At 45.2% G+C, this 20202-nt stretch overlaps 1 protein-coding gene across 1 annotated transcript; it reads left to right on the top strand.

Annotated features, from left to right (window-relative positions):
* The first annotated feature begins 1167 nt into the window (after positions 1-1167).
* Positions 1168-17989, top strand: LOC120566206 (opsin-5-like). Its single transcript, XM_039812529.1, has 6 exons — positions 1168-1334; positions 10806-11011; positions 11177-11276; positions 13267-13371; positions 14493-14716; positions 14987-17989. The coding sequence occupies exons 1-6, from the start codon at positions 1205-1207 to the stop codon at positions 15530-15532; spliced, it is 1311 nt and encodes a 436-aa protein (XP_039668463.1). The 5' UTR covers positions 1168-1204; the 3' UTR covers positions 15533-17989.
* Positions 17990-20202: the final 2213 nt, after the last annotated feature.

Below are 20202 nucleotides of genomic sequence, written 5' to 3'. Positions count from 1 at the left end.
AGCAGACACCAAAATGGAAGCAGTGCCAGTTAGGTTAGGTTATAAATGTTCAAATAACATAGCCTACTTTTAATTGTTATTTGGCTGGAATTATGTTGAATGAATTTCCCCCAATATGTTTCGGGACATGAATGTATGAAATAGTCACGGTTTAGCCTACTATGCCATGATATGATATCAACAGCCATGTGCAATTTAGCTAGCAGGTGAAGGTGAAACTAGAAATGTGCAAGAACTATAGACTAATACAGGCTTACATGAACTGACAATATACGTTAGGCTATACGACTTACAGTTCTCAAGGATGCACACGTGCCATCTCAACCGGGTCCTCTAGACAGCCTGTCTCTTTTTTCTTTCTCCCTTTTCTCTGAGTGGCACGCATGCCCACTTGCATCGTGAAGCGCATATGATACCGTGGCGGGAGAAATCTAACCGTGGCGGACCGCCACTTGTCAATCAACATAGAGGAAACACTGGTTTTGTAGGAGGGTGTAGCAGGTGAATTAAGGGTTTATTCAACCAAACCAGAGAAACAGTGGAAAGACGAACCAAGATGGCTTTTGGTAGTTTTATTTAGTTTCTATAATCATTATTATCAGTGTTTATTTACATGGAGTCTGGTGTGTTTGGTGGAGACAAAGCATGACAATAAACAGTAACATGCCTGTTACTGTTTATTGTCTATAAATAACTAAATAAATAGGTAACTTCATCAGCTGGAAGAATAAAGTGTTGAAGCTGAATCAGGTCAACAGTCACACAGACGGGTTTATGACGTCACTGCAGTCTCATCCAATCAGAGCCCTGCTGTGTGTGTGTGTGTGTGTGTGTGTGTGTGTGTGTGTGTGTGTGTGTGTGTGTGTGTGTGTCTGTCTGTCTGTCTGTCTGTCTTTGTGTGTGTGTGTGTGTGTGTGTGTGTATGTGTTTGTGTGACCTCTGACCTGTGACAGCAGCCACTGCATCCTCAGCCAATCAGAGCCCTGCTGTGTGTGTGTGTGTGTGTGTGTGTGTGTGTGTGTGTGTGTGTGTGTGTGTGTGTGTGTGTGTGTGTGTGTGTGTGTTGTGTGTGATCTCTAGCCTGTGACGGTGGCCCCCCTGCTGCTGAACCAGGATCAGCTCTATATTTACCTGAGATTAACAGACACACACAGAGACACTTCCTGTTGTCCGTCAGAGAGTTGCAGACTGTCGGAGCAGCAACATGTCCGCTGTCGCCGCTGCTGCAGGCCCTGCCCCCTGGAGGAACAACAGCCTGGTGATGGGGGGGGGGCGGGACCCTCCCCTGTCTGACCAGGGAGACACCATCATTGGAGTCTACCTGCTGCTGCTCGGTGGGTACACACACACACAGCGGAGAAAGTGTTTAGACCGGTTGGCAAGTGTGTGTTTGTGCCAAGGGTCCGTTTAGTAGCAGTTAGACCCTGATGGTAGCAGGTTAGTAGCAGTTACAACCTGATGACAGCAGGTTAGGAGCAGTTACACCCTGATGGTAGCAGGTTAGTAGCAGTTACACCCTGATGGTAGCAGGTTAGTAGCAGTTACAACCTGATGACAGCAGGTTAGGAGCAGTTACACCCTGATGGTAGCAGGTTAGTAGCAGTTACACCCTGATGACAGCAGGTTAGTAGCAGTTACACCCTGATGGTAGCAGGTTAGTAGCAGTTACAACCTGATGACAGCAGGTTAGGAGCAGTTACACCCTGATGGCAGCAGGTTAGTAGCAGTTACACCCTGATGGTAGCAGGTTAGTAGCAGTTACACCCTGATGGTAGCAGGTTAGTAGCAGTTACACCCTGATGGCAGCAGGTTAGTAGCGTCACCCTGATGACAGTTAGCAGCAGTTAACACCCTGATGGTAGCAGGTTAGTAGCAGTTACAACCTGATGACAGCAGGTTAGTAGCAGTTACACCCTGATGGTAGCAGGTTAGTAGCAGTTACAACCTGATGGCAGCAGGTTAGTAGCAGTTACACCCTGATGGTAGCAGGTTAGTAGCAGTTACAACCTGATGGCAGCAGGTTAGTAGCAGTTACACCCTGATGGTAGCAGGTTAGTAGCAGTTACAACCTGATGACAGCAGGTTAGTAGCAGTTACACCCTGATGGTAGCAGGTTAGTAGCAGTTACAACCTGATGGCAGCAGGTTAGTAGCAGTTACACCCTGATGGTAGCAGGTTAGTAGCAGTTACAACCTGATGGTAGCAGGTTAGTAGCAGTTACAACCTGATGGTAGCAGGTTAGTACCAGTTACAACCTGATGGCAGCAGGTTAAGTAGTTACACCCTGATGGTAGCAGGTTAGTAGCAGTTACAACCTGATGGCAGCAGGTTAGTAGCAGTTACAACCCTGATGGTAGCAGGTTAGTAGCAGTTACACCCTGATGGTAGCAGGTTAGTAGCAGTTACAACCTGATGGTAGCAGGTTAGTAGCCAGTTACACCCTGATGGTAGCAGGTTAGTAGCAGTTACACCCTGATGGCAGCAGGTTAGTAGCAGTTACACCCTGATGGTAGCAGGTTAGTAGCAGTTACAACCTGATGGCAGCAGGTTAGTAGCAGTTACACCCTGATGGTAGCAGGTTAGTAGCAGTTACAACCTGATGGCAGCAGGTTAGTAGCAGTTACACCCTGATGGTAGCAGGTTAGTAGCAGTTACACCCTGATGGTAGCAGGTTAGTAGCAGTTACACCCTGATGGTAGCAGGTTAGTAGCAGTTACACCCTGATGGTAGCAGGTTAGTAGCAGTTACACCCTGATGGTAGCAGGTTAGTAGCAGTTACAACCTGATGGTAGCAGGTTAGTAGCAGTTACACCCTGATGGTAGCAGGTTAGTAGCAGTTACACCCTGATGGTAGCAGGTTAGTAGCAGTTACACCCTGATGGCAGCAGGTTAGTAGCAGTTACACCCTGATGGTAGCAGGTTAGTAGCAGTTACACCCTGATGGTAGCAGGTTAGTAGCAGTTACAACCTGATGGCAGCAGGTTAGTAGCAGTTACACCCTGATGGTAGCAGGTTAGTAGCAGTTACAACCGATGGCAGCAGGTTAGTAGCAGTTACACCCTGATGGCAGCAGGTTAGTAGCAGTTACACCCTGATGACAGCAGGTTAGTAGCAGTTACACCCTGATGGCAGCAGGTTAGTAGCAGTTACAACCTGATGGTAGCAGGTTAGTAGCAGTTACAACCTGATGGTAGCAGGTTAGTAGCAGTTACACCCTGATGGTAGCAGGTTAGTAGCAGTTACACCCTGATGGTAGCAGGTTAGTAGCAGTTACAACCTGATGGCAGCAGGTTAGTAGCAGTTACACCCTGATGGTAGCAGGTTAGTAGCAGTTACACCCCCACTGACAGCAGGTTAGTAGCAGTTACACCCTGATGGCAGCAGGTTAGTAGCAGTTACAACCTGATGGTAGCAGGTTAGTAGCAGTTACACCCTGATGGTAGCAGGTTAGTAGCAGTTACAACCTGATGGCAGCAGGTTAGTAGCAGTTACAACCTGATGGCAGCAGGTTAGTAGCAGTTACAACCTGATGGCAGCAGGTTAGTAGCAGTTACACCCTGATGGTAGCAGGTTAGTAGCAGTTACAACCTGATGGCAGCAGGTTAGTAGCAGTTACACCCTGATGGCAGCAGGTTAGTAGCAGTTACACCCTGATGACAGCAGGTTAGTAGCAGTTACACCCTGATGGTAGCAGGTTAGTAGCAGTTACACCCTGATGACAGCAGGTTAGTAGCAGTTACCCCTGATGGCAGCAGGTTAGTAGCAGTTACACCCTGATGGTAGCAGGTTAGTAGCAGTTACACCCTGATGGTAGCAGGTTAATAGCAGTTACAACCTGATGGTAGCAGGTTAGTAGCAGTTACAACCTGATGGCAGCAGGTTAGTAGCAGTTACACCCTGATGGTAGCAGGTTAGTAGCAGTTACACCCTGATGACAGCAGGTTAGTAGCAGTTACACCCTGATGGCAGCAGGTTAGTAGCAGTTACACCCTGATGGTAGCAGGTTAGTAGCAGTTACACCCTGATGGTAGCAGGTTAGTAGCAGTTACACCCTGATGGTAGCAGGTTAGTAGCAGTTACAACCTGATGGCAGCAGGTTAGTAGCAGTTACACCCTGATGGTAGCAGGTTAGTAGCAGTTACACCCTGATGGCAGCAGGTTAGTAGCAGTTACACCCATGGCAGCAGGTTAGTAGCAGTTACACCCTGATGTAAAATTCACCCTTGTACAGGTTAGTACAGTTACACCTGATGGTAGCAGGTTATACAGTTACACCCCAGCAGGTTAGTACAGTTACACCCTTGCAGCAGTTAGTAATTACACCCTGATGGTAGCAGGTTAGTAGCAGTTACAACCTGATGGCAGCAGGTTAGTAGCAGTTACAACCTGATGGCAGCAGGTTAGTAGCAGTTACACCCTGATGGTAACAGGTTAGTAACTAGTAACTAAAGTTGGAACAGATGAATGTAGTGGAGTAACTAAAGTAACTAGTGACTAAAGCTGTACCAGATGAATGTAGCGGAGTAACTAAAGTAACTAGTAACTAAAGCTGTAACAGATGAACGTAGTGGAGTAACTAAAGTAACTAGTAACTAAAGCTGGAACAGATGAACGTAGCGGAGTAACTAAAGTAACTAGTAACTAAAGCTGGAACAGATGAATGTAGTGGAGTAACTAAAGTAACTAGTAACTTAAGCTGTAACAGATGAATGTAGCGGAGTAACTAAAGTAACTAGTAACTATAGCTGGAACAGATGAATGTAGTGGAGTAACTAAAGTAACTAGTAACTAAAGCTGGAACAGATGAATGTAGTGGAGTAACTAAAGTAACTAGTAACTAAAGCTGTAACAGATGAATGTAGCGGAGTAAAAAGTACAATATTTCTCTCTAAAATGTAGCAGAGTAGAAGTAGAAAGTAACATGAAAAGAAAATTTAATTCAATTCAATTTTATTTATAGTATCAAATCATAACATAAGTTATCTTGAGACACTTTACAGATAGAGTAGGTCTAGACCACACTCTATAATTTACAAAGCCCCAACAATTCCAACAATTCCAGTAATTCCCTCAAGAGCAAGCAGTGCGACAGTGGCGAGGAAAAACTCCCTCTTGGGAAGAAACCTCGGACAGACCCAGGCTCTTGGTAGGCGGTGTCTGACGAGCCGGTTGGGGGTGTAATGAACAGTGGAGATAGTAGTCACATTAATAATGGAACAGTGACTGGATGTAGCGGGAAGCAGCAGGGTTCAGCAGGACGCAGCATGACATTGCAGGGCATCGCTGAGCTCAGCAGGGAGTGCAGCAGGACCACGGCGACAGCTGCAACCAGGATCTTGGTGCCAACGTTCTCCAAGGAAATACGCTGGGTGAAAAAACATAAGGACTCCGGGGAGTAAACTCCCCAGAAGCTAGGATTAGTAACAAGCATTTCTGGGACGGGCTGCACACAAATAATAATAGTAATAGTAACAGTAATAGAAACAGTAATAGAAAAGGAGAGGAGAGAGCAGCTCAGTGTGTCAAAGGAAGGAAGTCCCCCGGCAGTCTAGAACTATAACAGCGTAACTATAACAGGTAACTAAGAGAGACAGGTCATAAGGAGAGGTAGCTTTTTCGGGCTTAGAACTCTCCCCCTGCCGGATCTGGCTTGGCTGGCCTGCCTCCCTCTACTTTGTTATGTATTATTAATCTAACAATTATGAAGAGAAGCAGTTGGGCTAGTTAGGTGAACACTGCAACTCCTCACTCCCTAACTATAAGCTTTATCAAATAGGAGAGTTTTAAGTTCATTCTTGAATGAGGTGACAGTTTCTGCCCCCCGAACCCAGATCGGGAGCTGGTTCCATAGGAGAGGAGCCTGATAACTGAAGGCTCTGGCTCCCATTCTACTTTTAGAGACTCTAGGTACCACCAGTAACTCTGCATTCTGGGAGCGCAGTGCTCTAGTGGGACAATAGGGTATTAGGAGCTCTTCTAGATATGATGGTGCTAGACCATTTAGAGCTTTGTAGGTCAAGAGAAGGACTTTAAACTCAATCCTGGATTCAACAGGAAGCCAATGCAGAGAAGCTAATACAGGAGAAATATGATCTCTTTTCTTAGTTCTTGTGAGAACACGCGCTGCAGCATTCTGGATCAGCTGGAGAGTCTTAAAGTGCCCATATTATGAAAAAAATCACTTTTTCTGGGATTTGGGGTGTTCTTTTGTGTCTCTGGTGCTTCCACACACATACAAACTTTGAAAAAAATCCATCCATGCTGTTTTGAGTGAGATACAGTTTCTGAATGTGTCCTGCCTTCAGTCTCCTGGTGAGCTGTTCAAAATCGGCTCGGACTGTGACGTCACAGTCCGAAATGAGCTGGCTAACCACAACCGTTAGCTCGTTAGCATGCTAACCGTTAGCATTAGCATGCTAACGCTAATGCTAACGCTAGCATGCTACGTCGTTCTCAATAGCAAAGCACTGCTACAACACACACAAGTTCACCATAATCTACAAAAGAACTACTTACATGTGAGCATAATATGGGTGCTTTAAGAGACTTATTTGAGCAACCTGACAGTAGGGAATTACAATAGTCCAGCCTGGAAGTAACAAATGCATGGACTAGTTTTTCAGCGTCGTTTTGAGACAGGATATTCCTAATTTTGGCAATGTTACGAAGATGAAAAAAGGCTGTTCTTGAGGTTTGTTTTAGATTGGCATTAAAGGATATATCCTGATCAAAGATAACTCCTAAATTTCTAACAGTGGTGCTGGAGGCCAGGGCAACACCATCCAGAGTAGCTATATCTTTAGATAATGAAGTTCGGAGGTCTTTAGGGCCCAGCACAATAACTTCAGTTTTGTTAGGGTTTAACATCAGAAAATTATAGGTCATCCAGGATTTTATATCCTTAATGCACGCTTGAAATTTAGCTAGCTGACTGGTTTCGTCTGGTTTGATTGACAAGTATAATTGGGTGTCATCTGCATAACAGTGAAAGTTAATTGAGTGTTTTCTAATAATATTCCCAGAGGAATATTGCCCATATGAAGGTAAATAGAGAGAATGGGTCCAAGCACTGAGCCTTGAGGAACCCCATGGCTAACTTTAGCGTACTTGGAGGATTTATCATTAACATTCACAAATTGAGATCGATCAGAGAAATAGGACCTAAACCAACTCAGAGCAATTCCTTTAATGCCAACCAAGTGTTCCAATCTCTGTAACAGGATTGAATGGTCAATAGTGTCAAATGCAGCACTAAGATCTAGTAAAACAAGAATGGAGACAAGTCTTTTGTCTGCAGCAGTTAAAAGGTCGTTAGTAATTTTCACTAGTGCCGTCTCTGTGCTATGATTCTTTCTAAATCCTGATTGAAAGTCATCAAATAAACTATTGCTATGTAGAAAATCACATAACTGATTAGCAACCACATTCTCAAGGATCTTGGATAGAAAGGGAAGGTTAGATATAGGTCTATAGTTTGCTAAGACCTCAGGATCCAGGGTGGGTTTTTTCAGAAGAGGTTTTATCACAGCTACTTTAAATGACTGTGGTACATAACCTGTTAATAGAGACATATTGATCATATCTAGTAATGAGGTGTTAACCACAAGTAATGCTTCTTTGAGTAGTCTCGTTGGGATGCGGTCCAAGAGACAGGTAGATGGCTTAGCTGAGGATATCTTTAACATTAATTGTTGAAGGTCTATAGGATAAAAGCAGTCTAAGTATATGTCGAGACTAGTCTTTATTTCTAACGACTCTGCGTTTAAAGGTGAACCGTTAGAAGTTGAGTGTAAAAGGTGATGAATTTTATCTCTAATTGTTGTAATTTTATCATTGAAGAAGCTCATGAAGTCATCACTACTCAGAGCTAGAGGAATAGATGACTCAGTAGAGCTGTGACTATCTGTCAGCCTGGCGACAGTGCTGAAAAGAAACCTTGGGTTGTTCTTGTTTTCTTCTATTAGTGATGAGTAAATAGTCTGATCTGGCTTTTCTTAGGGCCTTCCTATAGGTTTTGAGACTTTCTTGCCAATCCAAACGAGATTCTTCCACCTTGGTGGAACGCCACTTACATTCGAGGTTTCGCAAGATTTGTTTTAATTTGCGAGTTTGGGAGTTATACCAAGGTGCTAGTTTCCTTTGCTTCATCATCTTCTTTTTCAGGGGAGCGACGGAGTCTAAGGTCGTCCGTAGGCATGTCGGAATAACCGCTCTACAAATGCATCAATTTGAGAGGGACTGAGGTTAACATACAGGTCCTCTGTTATGTTAAGGCATGACATAGAGTCGATGCTTTTGGAATATCTTCTTTAAATTTAGCTATAGCACTGTCAGATAAGCATCTGGTGTAGGAGCTTTTATCTAATTTAATATAATCAGGTAGTAAGAATTCGAAAGTGATTAAAGAATGATCTGATAATACCGAATTCTGCGAAAATATTATTAAATCCTCAATTTCAATACCATATGCCAGCACAAGGTCGAGGGTGTGGTTAAAACAGTGTGTCGCCTTGTGCACACTCTGACTGAAACCGATTGAATCCAGTAATGAGTTGAAAGCAGTACTAAGGCTGTCATTGTCAACGTCCACATGGATATTAAAATCACCTACAAGAAGTACTTGGTCTGATTTAAGGACTAAACATGATAAAAACTCTGAGAATTCAGATAAAAATTCAGAATACGGACCTGGAGCCCTGTAAATAACAACGAATATAATTGGCTGTAATGTTTTCCATTTTGGATGTTCAAGATTAAGAACAAGACTTTCAAATGAGTTATAATGTAATTTAGGTTTAGGAGTAATTAACAGGCTTGCACAAAGATGGCTGCAACTCCCCTCGCCCGGAGCCTCTAGGAATTTGAGTATTAATATGGCTGGGAGGAGTGGCTTCATTTAGACTAACATAGTCTTCATGGCCCAGCCAGGTTTCAGTAAGACAAAATAAATCAATTTTATTATCTGATATCAACTCGTTTACCAATACTGCTTTAGAAGACAGAGATCTAATATTTAATAGTCCACATCTAATTTTCCTATTTTGTTCTATTGCAGTCGTTTAAATAGTTTTTTTTTTTTGGGCACATATTTTTTTTTTTTTTTTTTTACCCAACCGGGGCGGGGGGGACAGACACCGTGCTTATTAGACTATGAGTGGGCGACTGCTCCAACAGAAGCACAGAGGGGCGCGTAGCACTGCACCTCTGATTACTAATATCAAACTTGGGTTGTCATGGTTTATGTCTGATAAATTCGTTCAAATGTTTTGATATGAGAGCGGCACCGTCCCAGGTGGGATGAATGCCGTCTCTCTCAATCAGACCAGGCTTTCCCCAGAACGCCCTCCAGTTATTCACATAGCCCACATCATTAGCTGGGCACCACCCCGACAACCAGCGGTGGAAGGATGACATGCGGCTGTACATTTCATCATTGGTCAGGTTTGGCAGGGGTCCAGAGAAAACTACTGAGTCCGACATTGTCTTTGCGTATGCACAAAGTGACTCAACATTCATTTTAGTGATCTCCGATTTACGACCATTACCACCTACGTGAAGTATGATCTTACTGTATTTACGGTTCTTTTTTGCCAGCAGCTTTAGATGGGTTTCTATATCGCCCGCTCCAGCCCCGGGGACACATATGACCGTAGGTAGGCCTACTGTAGCCGCCGGGGCCGCTGGCTTCACATATCGCAGTATAGAGCTCCCAATAACCAGAATTGGCTTCTCAGCGGGTGTATCGCTGAGTAGGGAGAAACTGTTAGAGAGGCGAAGACGGCTCGGTTTAGAGCGACCGTCATCATGTGCACTCCCTGGTCTAGATCTAACACCTCGCTTCCCTCGGACAGTCACCCACTCGCTCGGCTGCTCGGGGTCTGCCGGGGGGACAGCAGCAGAAGGCTACAGAAGCTACAGTATGTTGGCCCGCATTAACTACATGGTGCTGGCTAGCTACGGAAGCATACGATTCTGATTCCATGGTGCGGAGCCGTGACTCAAATTCACTAAGCCTTGCCTCCAAAGCAGCGAATATACTACATTTATTACATGTATCGTTATCACTAAAGGAGGCAGAGGAGTAGCTAAACATTTGACACACAGAGCAAGAAAGAGCAGGAGAGGGAGAGGAATTAGCCATTGCTAATGGCTAAGCTAAAGTAGCTAACAGTGTTTTAACAATTGTAAATTCAGCGAGTCAGTCACTGTAAGTGAGGCTAAGTATAAGTGCTTGAGTAAAACAATTGTAATTCAAATGCAATCCAGGCAAATAGCCGCTAATTTAAACAGTGAAGCAGAGTTCAGTAAGTTTTTGCCGGAGCAGCAAACTAGCGTTTGTAACACGGGAACACCGGAAGTGACACAATACGCTCACCTTACACGTCGGCACGTCCGTCTCCATACCAATCAAAAATGAATTCAAAGACTCAAGTAAAGTACAAATACCTCAACATTTGGACTGAAGGAGAGTACTGGAGTACATGTACTTAGTTACATTCCTCCGCTGCCACATACAATAGTAAATGAATCTGTTTGAGTGGCCTGTAGATGCCCCAGTAGTGCAGTGTGGCACGTGAGTGTGCTGACCGTCTGCTCTGCGGTGCGTTCAGGGTGGCTGTCCTGGTTTGGAAACATCATCGTCCTGTTCGTGTTGTGCCGGCAGAGAGCCACGCTGCAGCTCAGCCTGTCTGTCTGTCTGTCTGTCTGTCTCTCTTCCTAACCTGTCTGTTTGAGTGGCCTGTAGACGCCCCAGTAGTGTGGATGTGAGTGTCCTGACAGTGTGCTCTGCTGTGCGGTGCGTTCAGGGTGGCTGTCCTGGTTTGGAAACAGCATTGTCCTGTTCGTGTTGTGCCGGCAGAGAGCCACGCTGCAACCCACCGACTACCTGACCTTTAACCTGGCCGTCTCCGACGCCAGCATCTCCGTGTTCGGCTACTCCAGAGGCATCATCGAGATCTTCAACGTGTTCCAGGGCAGCGACTTCATCATCTCCTCCATATGGACCTGCGAGGTACAACCTGTCTGTCTGTCTGTCTGTCTGCCTGTCTGTCTGTCTTTCTGTCTGTCTGTCTGCCTGTCTGCCTGTCTGCCTGTCTGTCTGTCTTTCTTCCTAACCTGTCTGTCTCTCTTCCTAACCTGTGTGTGTCTCTTCCTAACCTGTCTGTGTCTCCTGCAGGTAGACGGGTTCTTTACACTGATATTTGGTCTGATCAGCATCCTCACGCTGACGGCGATCAGCATCACGCGCTACATCAAAGGCTGCCACCCCAGCAGAGGTCAGAGGTCAAAGGCCATCTCTCTCTAACACATACAGAACATAAATATAACATACATATATATATATATATATATATATATAAGTCAGCCCGCAAGACCGGTGTGTCAGACCGGTGTATCAGACCGGACTATCAGACCGGTGTGTCAGACCGGTGTGTCAGACCGGACTATCAGACCGGTGTGTCAGACCGGTGTATCAGACCGGTGTGTCAGACCGGACTATCAGACCGGTGTGTCAGACCGGTGTATCAGACCGGTGTGTCAGACCGGACTATCAGACCGGTGTATCAGACCGGTGTATCAGACCGGTGTGTCAGACCGGTGTGTCAGACCGGACTATCAGACCGGTGTATCAGACCGGTGTGTCAGACCGGTGTATCAGACCGTGTCAGACCGGACTATCAAGACCGGTGTGTCAGACCGGACTATCAAAACCGGTGTATCAGACCGTGTGTCAGACCGGTGTATCAGACCGGTGTGTCAAACGGACTATCAAGATGTGTGTCAGACCGTGTATCAGACCGGTTGTGTCAGAACGGACTATCAGACGGTTGTATCGGACCGGTGTCAAACCGGTGTATCAAACCGGACTATCAGACCGGTGTCGAACCGGTTGTCAGACCGTTGTATCAAACCGGTGTATCAGACCGGTGTATCAGACCGGTTATATCAGACCGTAGTATCAGACCGTTATGTGTCAGACCGGTGTGTCAACCGGTATGACCGTTGTATCAGACCGTGTGTCAGACGGTGTATCAGACGTTATCAGACCGGTGTGTCAGACGGTGTATCAACCGTGTATCACCGTGTATCAGACCGGTGTCAACCTGTTCAACCGGACTATCAGACGTGTGTCAGACCGGTGTATCAGACCGGTGTGTCAGACCGATATCAGACGTGTGTCAGACCCGTTGTATCAGACCGGTGTTCAGACCGGACTATCAGACCGATTGTATCAGACCGGTATAACCGTGTGTGTCAGACCGGTGTTCAGACCGGACTATCAACGATTGTATCAGACCGGTGTGTCAGACCGTGTATCAGACCGGTGTCAGACCGGACTATCAGACCGGTGTCAGACCGACTATCAACCGGTTATCAGACCGGTGTGTGACTATTATCAGACCGTGTGTGTATCACTTTACCGGTGTATCAGCGTTATAGACGGCTATCAGACCGGTGTATCAGACCGGTGTGTCAGACCGGTGTATCAGACCGGACTATCAGACCGGTGTGTCAGACCGGTGTGTCAGACCGGTGTATCAGACCGGTGTATCAGACCGGTGTATCAGACCGGTGTATCAGACCGGTGTATCAGACCGGTGTGTCAGACCGGTGTGTCAGACCGGTGTATCAGACCGGTGTGTCAGACCGGTGTATCAGACCGTGTGAACCGTGTGTCACCGGTGTGTCAACCGATCAGACGTGTGTCGCCGTGTGTCAACCGGTGTATCGCCGGTGTTCGTGTATCAGACGTGTATCAGACCGTTTCAACCTGTTCTGTGTCACGGACTATCAGACCGGTGTGTCAGACTATTAACCGGTGTATCAGACCGGTGTGTCAGACCGGACTATCAGACCGGTGTGTCAGACCGGTGTATCAGACCGGTGTGTCAGACCGGTGTGTCAGACCGGTGTGTCAGACCGGACTATCAGACCGGTGTGTCAGACCGGTGTGTCAGCGGTATTATTTGATTTGTGTTTACCTGGAAAGGTGAAAGATGAAAGATGAAAGATGAAAGATGAAAGATGAAAGATGAAAGATGAAAGATGAAAGAAACTTACCTGGGAGGAAAAGGAATAAACTGAGTTATACTTTAGACAAACCAGATTCCCTCAGAGACTCCAACCGAACTATATCTTAGTATAGAGTATTTAAAGAAATCACATGATTAACTGTGTGTGTGTGTGTGTGTGTGTGTGTGTGTGTGTGTGTGTGTGTGTGTGTGTGTGTGTGTGTGTGTGTGTGTGTGCGCGCGTGCGTTTCAGCCCATCACATCACCCGGACCAGTGTATGCGTGACTCTGCTGCTCATCTGGATCACAGCTGCATTCTGGGCCGGAGCGCCTCTGCTCGGCTGGGCCAGCTACAAAGGTACTCTGAACCCTGACCTCTGACCTCTTGACTTTAGTTTCCTTTTTTTGGGGGGGCATTTCTACCTTTATTGGATAGGAAAGCTGAGATATATAAAAGGGGAGAGAAAGGGGGGAAAACATGCAGGAAAACCATCACAGGTCGGAAGGAGGAATAAACCTCTGCACATGTGCGCCCGCTCTACCAACTGAGCTAACCGGCCACGACTTTAGTTTCCTTAAAGGAACACGCCGACTTATTGGGAATTTAGCTGGCATCATTTACTCCTCCCTCCTCTTTTGCATCTTTTGTTCAGAAAGTAACCTCCTTAAATGTGCATATGAAAATTATTCACCTCAATGATACATTATTCATTGTAATTTATTAATAAACCCCGTAATATTAATACTGTAATATTTCAGATGTTTGAGAAAGATTTCTGTCCAAAACTTTGTGCACATTCAAAATATAACTCATCCCATCTGTGTTCTCTGTGATTTGGAAGAGTCGTGATATTTTGAGAAAAATAAAGTTATAATAGGCTATTACAAGAATAAAGTCACAATATTTCAGAAAATAATCCACCTGCACCATAGTCTGCTGTGCATTACGTGATATCTCTGCTGATACGGTAGATCTCAGACCTCCTGACAGACTCAGAGCCCTGTCTGGGTCTCTGGTCTCTGAATGAGACAAAGTTTATGGAAGAGGCTGAACGCTGCTCTACATCGGAGGTGGAAACCAGAAACTAGACCAACGTGTCCTTTATAACCCTGAAGCTGCACAAACCAGGGAAGAACGCTGCTCACCTCTATTTCTACAGAGAGAGTGGACACTAACCAACACACAAGTCTGCTTCAGAGCTCTGTGTGTTTGAGTCTGACCCAGAGACTGGAAACGTCACAGGAACTTCAAACAGCAAAGAAACTTATTCTATAGGCTAGATTATTGTTAAGACCTACAGTATGTCTATGTTAACAGGCTGTATGCAATATGTGCAAAGCCAAAGCACAATGAAAAAAGGCAACTTATGATTTTGGGGGTTTACGTAGGTTATTGTCCGGTTTCATATTTGTCAGTCAACTTTTCAAAATACATTCGGGGCTGAAGCCGCGTCTGCCGCTGCCCCCTGACCCCTGCAGATCGGGGGTACGGGACCTGTGAGATCGACTGGGCCAAAGCCAGCTACATGCCAGCCTACCGCGCCTACATCATCTCCATCTTCAGCAGCTGCTTCTTCCTGCCGGTGCTCATCATGCTCTTCTGCTACATCTCCATCATCAACACGGTGAAGAGAGGGAACGCCATGGCCGCCGGGGGGGAGCTCTCCGACCGCCAGAGGAAGATCGAGAGAGACGTCACCATCGTGAGGACACAAACACACACACAGAGACACACACACACACACACAGACACACACACACACACACACACAGAATTTATAAATTTCAATTTGGGAATATTCAACTTTGACCGGAATTGAAACTAATAATAGTTTCTGTTATTTTTGTTTAGTTTTATAGGTTAAAAGGCTATTTTTATGATTTGGTTATCCCAGTTCTAATGAATATGTCCAAAAATGTTTTTTGATGCTTTTGTCCCCTTTGAACCCCCCCTCCCACTCCGCCTCCTGCAGGTTTCCATCGTGATCTGCACGGCGTTCATCCTGGCATGGTCTCCGTACGCCGTGGTGTCCATCTGGTCCGCCTGGGGCTACCACGTGCCCAACCTCACCAGCATCTTCACGCGCCTCTTCGCCAAGTCCGCCAGCTTCTACAACCCGCTCATCTACTTCGGCCTCAGCTCCAAGTTCCGTAAAGACGTGGTCGTGCTGATGCCGTGCACGCCCGACGCCAAAGACACCGTGCGGCTGAAGCGCTTCAGACCCAAAGCCGACGCCAGACTCAAAGTCCCGCTGAACCGCACCGAGAAGAAGTATTCGCCCGGCAACAACCCGTACCCACTGCCGGAGAGCCCGCCCGCCACGCCCCCGCCAGCCAACACGGAAGTGTTCTACACGGCCACACCCCTCCCATCGGAGAGCAGCGTCGCCAACAAGGAAATGTTCTACACGGCCACACCCCTCCCACTGGAGAGCAGCGTCACCAACAAGGAAGTGTTCTACATCAACATGCCCCGCCTCTCGGAGAGCAGCGCCGACTTTGAGTGTGACAGACTCTGATGTCCCAACGCAGTCTCTGACCAACGCGTACGAGAGTTAACGGCCGAATAAAGATGTTTTTATATTTAATACTTGTATTTAGTTTGCAGAGTAGAGACCATTTTGCGTTGTTTGTTTCCCACGTAGAAGAATTTCTGCAGAAAGTAAATGGTGGGAAAAAGAAGAATATAAATGTTTTTATGTCCTTTTTATTTATATTCAGCATATATTTAGACTAACAGATATCTTTATGAATTTTCCAGCTGATTACTGACTTTAAGACAATCATCTTTTCAAGTTTTCTGTATAAATTAAACATGCATATTAAACATTATCTTGTTAAGTAACAGAAATGTGAGTTTTGGATAAAGCCAGGTTTCATTGTGTTGACATGTTAGAGTCTCAACAGTGGTGGTGGTGGCCCAGTGGATATCACACATGCCTTTGGTGTGGGAGCTCTGGGTTTGATTCCCACTGCGATACATCAACCAACGTGTCCCTGAGCAAGGCACTTAACCCCTAGTTGCTCCAGAGGCCAGCTTTTCCTGGCATCCCTCAGAGAAAAACTAAATATTTTCAACCAATCAGATTGAGGCTAAGTTTGACCAAGGTCAACACTGAATGGTCAATTCATCGTAAGGAAAAAAACCAGAGAAGCCCTGGCTTCTCACCAATCACATGCCTCAAACAGATGAGTAACTATGGTAACAGGCCGGTGTCAGCTAACAGTCAGTTAGCAGCAAGTTTACAAAATGGATGGCAATCTTGAGTTTCTTGATAAAAATTACTTCACTTAACTTGCTTTTGAGCTACAACTGAAAGTTAAAGAGAGCGGTAGCCCTACACCGAAGCTGGATCTAACTCAGGGGAGAGCAAAGGGAAAGCGTCCATCTTTTTGTGATGGGAACTATGCCAAAACTGAATGGCTAACAGGAAGGCTTTTCTGCTGGCCTTGCCTGTTGTTTGACCAGTCAAGCTGCAGCAGCTCTTTAAACAACCCATGGAGCCAAGCCAGATTTGCCGATCTGATCTGAGAGAGGCATTCAAAACCACAAAGTCACATAACATCTGAACTCAAACTCAAACTTTTTGGACGACTTAGGATAAATGAAGCCTTGGATCAAGCGGCTGTAATAAGTGTGTCAAGGAAGCCATAACTGCTGTGGTGATGCAGGCAAGCCAACTACGATGGAGGAAGCTGCATGAGTGGACAAAGAGGCGGTCTACAGGAACTCGTCAAGGTGAAATGTCCACATGCTCTGTTCATTCACTGCTATGCACACAAACTAAATTTAGTTTTGGCTCAGGGGACAAGCAACATTCAGGAATCAAAGCTCTTTTTTGCCTCTCTTGACTGCTTCCACAACTTCTTCAGCCGTTCATGTAAACGGATAGCACTACTCGCTGAGGTGGAGTACCTGGTGGGAGTACCACTTGGTGGAACTTTAAAAGCCGGGCCGTGCATGCTGTACATGAGGGCGTACATCATTGATGATTGCTTTTGACCGGATCATGACTGAGCCTGGATGGGACAAGGATGCACAGAGCTCTGCCCTGAAACAGGAATTGAACAACTTTGATTTCATTTTCATGCTTGAGGTTTTTCAAACCATTTTTGGCCACATTGAACTACTGTTCCAGGTACTCCAGAGCAAAGCCTTGGACATCACAAAATGTGACGCCTGAGTCAACAGCACTCTTAATGCACTGAGAGCTACCCGAAACAAACATTCAACCGGCTGTATGACAACACGGTGGAGACTGTTGGAGCACCAAACCAGCGACGCAAATGCAGCCGTCGGGCCTGGGAGGGCTTCGAGCTAGGAGTCAGAGCAGATGGCAACCAAGAGGACACGGGCAACGCGGTTAACTACCGACGCCTCTTCTTCCAACTGCTTGATGGCATTGTGCAGCATATGACACAACAATTCCAAGACATGAAGAATCTGAGTTTTTTTCATGTCCTGGATAATGCCTTGTTCAAGACGTACTCCCAGCCTGCAGGATTCCCGAGCCGTGAGATCACTCAGCTGGTTGAGACCTACCCACTGTTTGATGAACAGAGACTGGGAAATGAACTGCAGGTCATCTATGCAGATGCCCTCTTTCACAAGCCACCAGCTGAGCTGCTGGATATGCTCGTAACAGATGAGCTGACCACTGCCTTATGTGAGGTATGCAAACTACTGAGGCTGCTGCTCATCATACCCGTTACAAGCACATCTGCAGAAAGGTATTTTTCCTGCTTGAAAAGGATTCAAACCTACCTCAGAAACAGCTGTGGACAAGAGAGACTGGGCCACTTGGCGAAGATATCAATGGAAGCCACTGTAACACAAAACCTGAAGTCCCATGGAGAGCTATGTGACAGAGTCACTGAGCGCATTGCCACAATGAAGGATAGGAGAATGTCTTTCCTCTACAAGTAGAGGTGAGTTAAAAAAAAAAATTGGACTCACACAGTGACTGTCTGTCCCAGGTCTATAGTCAGCACCGCTGACAGCGACATGGCCCGCCGTGTAAAATAATATGCTCCTCCATCTATTGTTTTATTGTTATTTTGCAAAAAGATATACAGTATACATTGTTTTATATATTGTCTGCAGAGCTTAATCACTTGTTGTCTTAATTAGGCTATTTCTATTATGGTTTTGGTGTTTTGTCTTATTTTGGTAGTCTGTATTTCTGTTTTGTATTTTGCTCCATTTCCTGTTTTATTTTGACGGTCTGGTTTTCTGTCTTGTCTTGTCTTGTTTTACTTCCTGTCGTTTGGTTTTTGCTGCTCTTGTGATTGCCTGATGTTTACCCAGCCCTTGTTACCTCCTTACCCTCTAGATTTAGCCTTTGTGTTCCCCTTGTCCTGTGTCAGATCATTGTGTTTCATCTACAGTTAGTATTCCTGTGTGTTAGTCGTCCCTGCTAGTCTTAGTGGTCCTGTGTTTCTATTTTGACTTGGACTTTATTTTTGGTTTTGTATATTTTTATGTTTTATTAAATCATCAAAACGATCCTCTGCTTCCGTCTCTGCATTTTGGGTCCGCCATTCACCAACCTCCCACAACAATTTCACTTTAAGACCGCACATAAATGGCATTCTCTCGTAGCTTGTGTAGCCTACTAGTGCCACCTGCTGGGCTATTAGTAGTCTGCTGTCATGCTTCAAACAACCAATTCATTGTTTATGTTTAATGGTTAGCCTGTATACATCTGTTGTATATATCTGTTGTGCGTGCCTCTTTTAGAGCGAACAGAATCGTAGTTTTTTTTGTTAATTGCAGTTATATTGTTGACGTCCCTCATGGGGTCATACTTTAGTTTTTCCTACGTATTGTTGTACAGTATTTGGAGAGTGTAAATCAGTCACACCTCGTGATGTTTTGTAGGCTTGTTGTAGCTTGATTGTTCCCTACAAACGGGATACAGGGGCGAATGAATGCTTCGGCTTTTTATTAAATCTGCTTTTTCTTTAATCATATGTCCTGATATTTCATTATTTTATTGTCATCAATTTTTAATTAACCAAATAGAGTAATTATTTTTGTTTTAGTTATTTTATGTCATATTTTTTTATTGTAAATTAATTTCTAGTGACCTACCCATGGATTTCTGACCTCTCCAGAACACACTCTCTCTTTCCATGTGAAAGACATTTGATTGGTCATGGATTGTTTTCTATGAATGTGTGCAAACCAATGAAATCAAATCAAAAATCAATACAAAAGCATTTGGTTTTAACATGCGGGTGAGAAGGGCAAAGTTTTCCAATCAATTCATATTAAACATTACAGTTGGTGCGCTGGCATCGATTCGGTTACGTGTCAGTTCAACGTTCTGAAATGCAAAACATTTTTTTACTACTTTTTTTTTAAAGGGCGTGCACCCGTGAGCTAGCCTGACCAGCCAGACCCACATCCAGATGTTGGGTCTGGGAACTCCCCATTGGTCAGGGCTCAATCCGAGGGGCGGGATAAACGGTTGTCTTTCAAACTCTCTCTGCACGTAATAGGATAGCGCTACAACCAATCAGAGCAACGCTAGCTGATAGATTAAACTTTAAACTCTGAACACATCTTCCTTTTTTAAGAATGACTTCAGAGCCGTTCTTTGTTCTTTTCTCAAGAAAAGCTGAACTCCAAGTCTTCAGAAGACCGCTGTTCACCAGCAGCAGCAGCAGCCATAAGCCCCGCCCACCGACTCTGTACACGATGTGATTGGCCTGACCAGAGTTTAGTTTTTCCAGCTCACAAGCCAACAGAGAGTTTCTAGACGACCCTGGCTGACTGCCGCTAGGGTGGTCTAGATTTCTACCCGTGAGCACCCACGGGGGAAGCCATAAATCGGTGCCTGTGTAAGGTTATATGATCTCCATAATAACTGCACCGCCACTGCTCAACAGACACTAAAACATCTGTTTCCTCCATGTTTTTATGAATCTAATGTTGTTTAATATGTGAACACATCAAAACCTTTAAAGATTAAAGATATTTTGAATATTTTAACACACAGATATCGTCATGCCCCCGCTGATTACTGATGTTATTTTAAATATGCAAATGAGGCTTAATGTGATGTTAGTGTTTCCTATATGTGAAGATGTCCTCGAGAGCCACGAGAGCCTTGAACATGAATATTAATAATAAACACGCTGTAACCATGGTGACATGGCATCTTATTATGGTCTGTAGTACACT

The sequence above is a fragment of the Perca fluviatilis genome, chromosome 1 (assembly GCF_010015445.1).
Source record: "Perca fluviatilis chromosome 1, GENO_Pfluv_1.0, whole genome shotgun sequence".
In the NCBI taxonomy this organism is placed as follows: domain Eukaryota; kingdom Metazoa; phylum Chordata; class Actinopteri; order Perciformes; family Percidae; genus Perca; species Perca fluviatilis.
The sequence above is the reverse complement of the archived record's forward strand: the minus strand, read 5'-3'. Positions and strand labels throughout refer to the sequence as shown.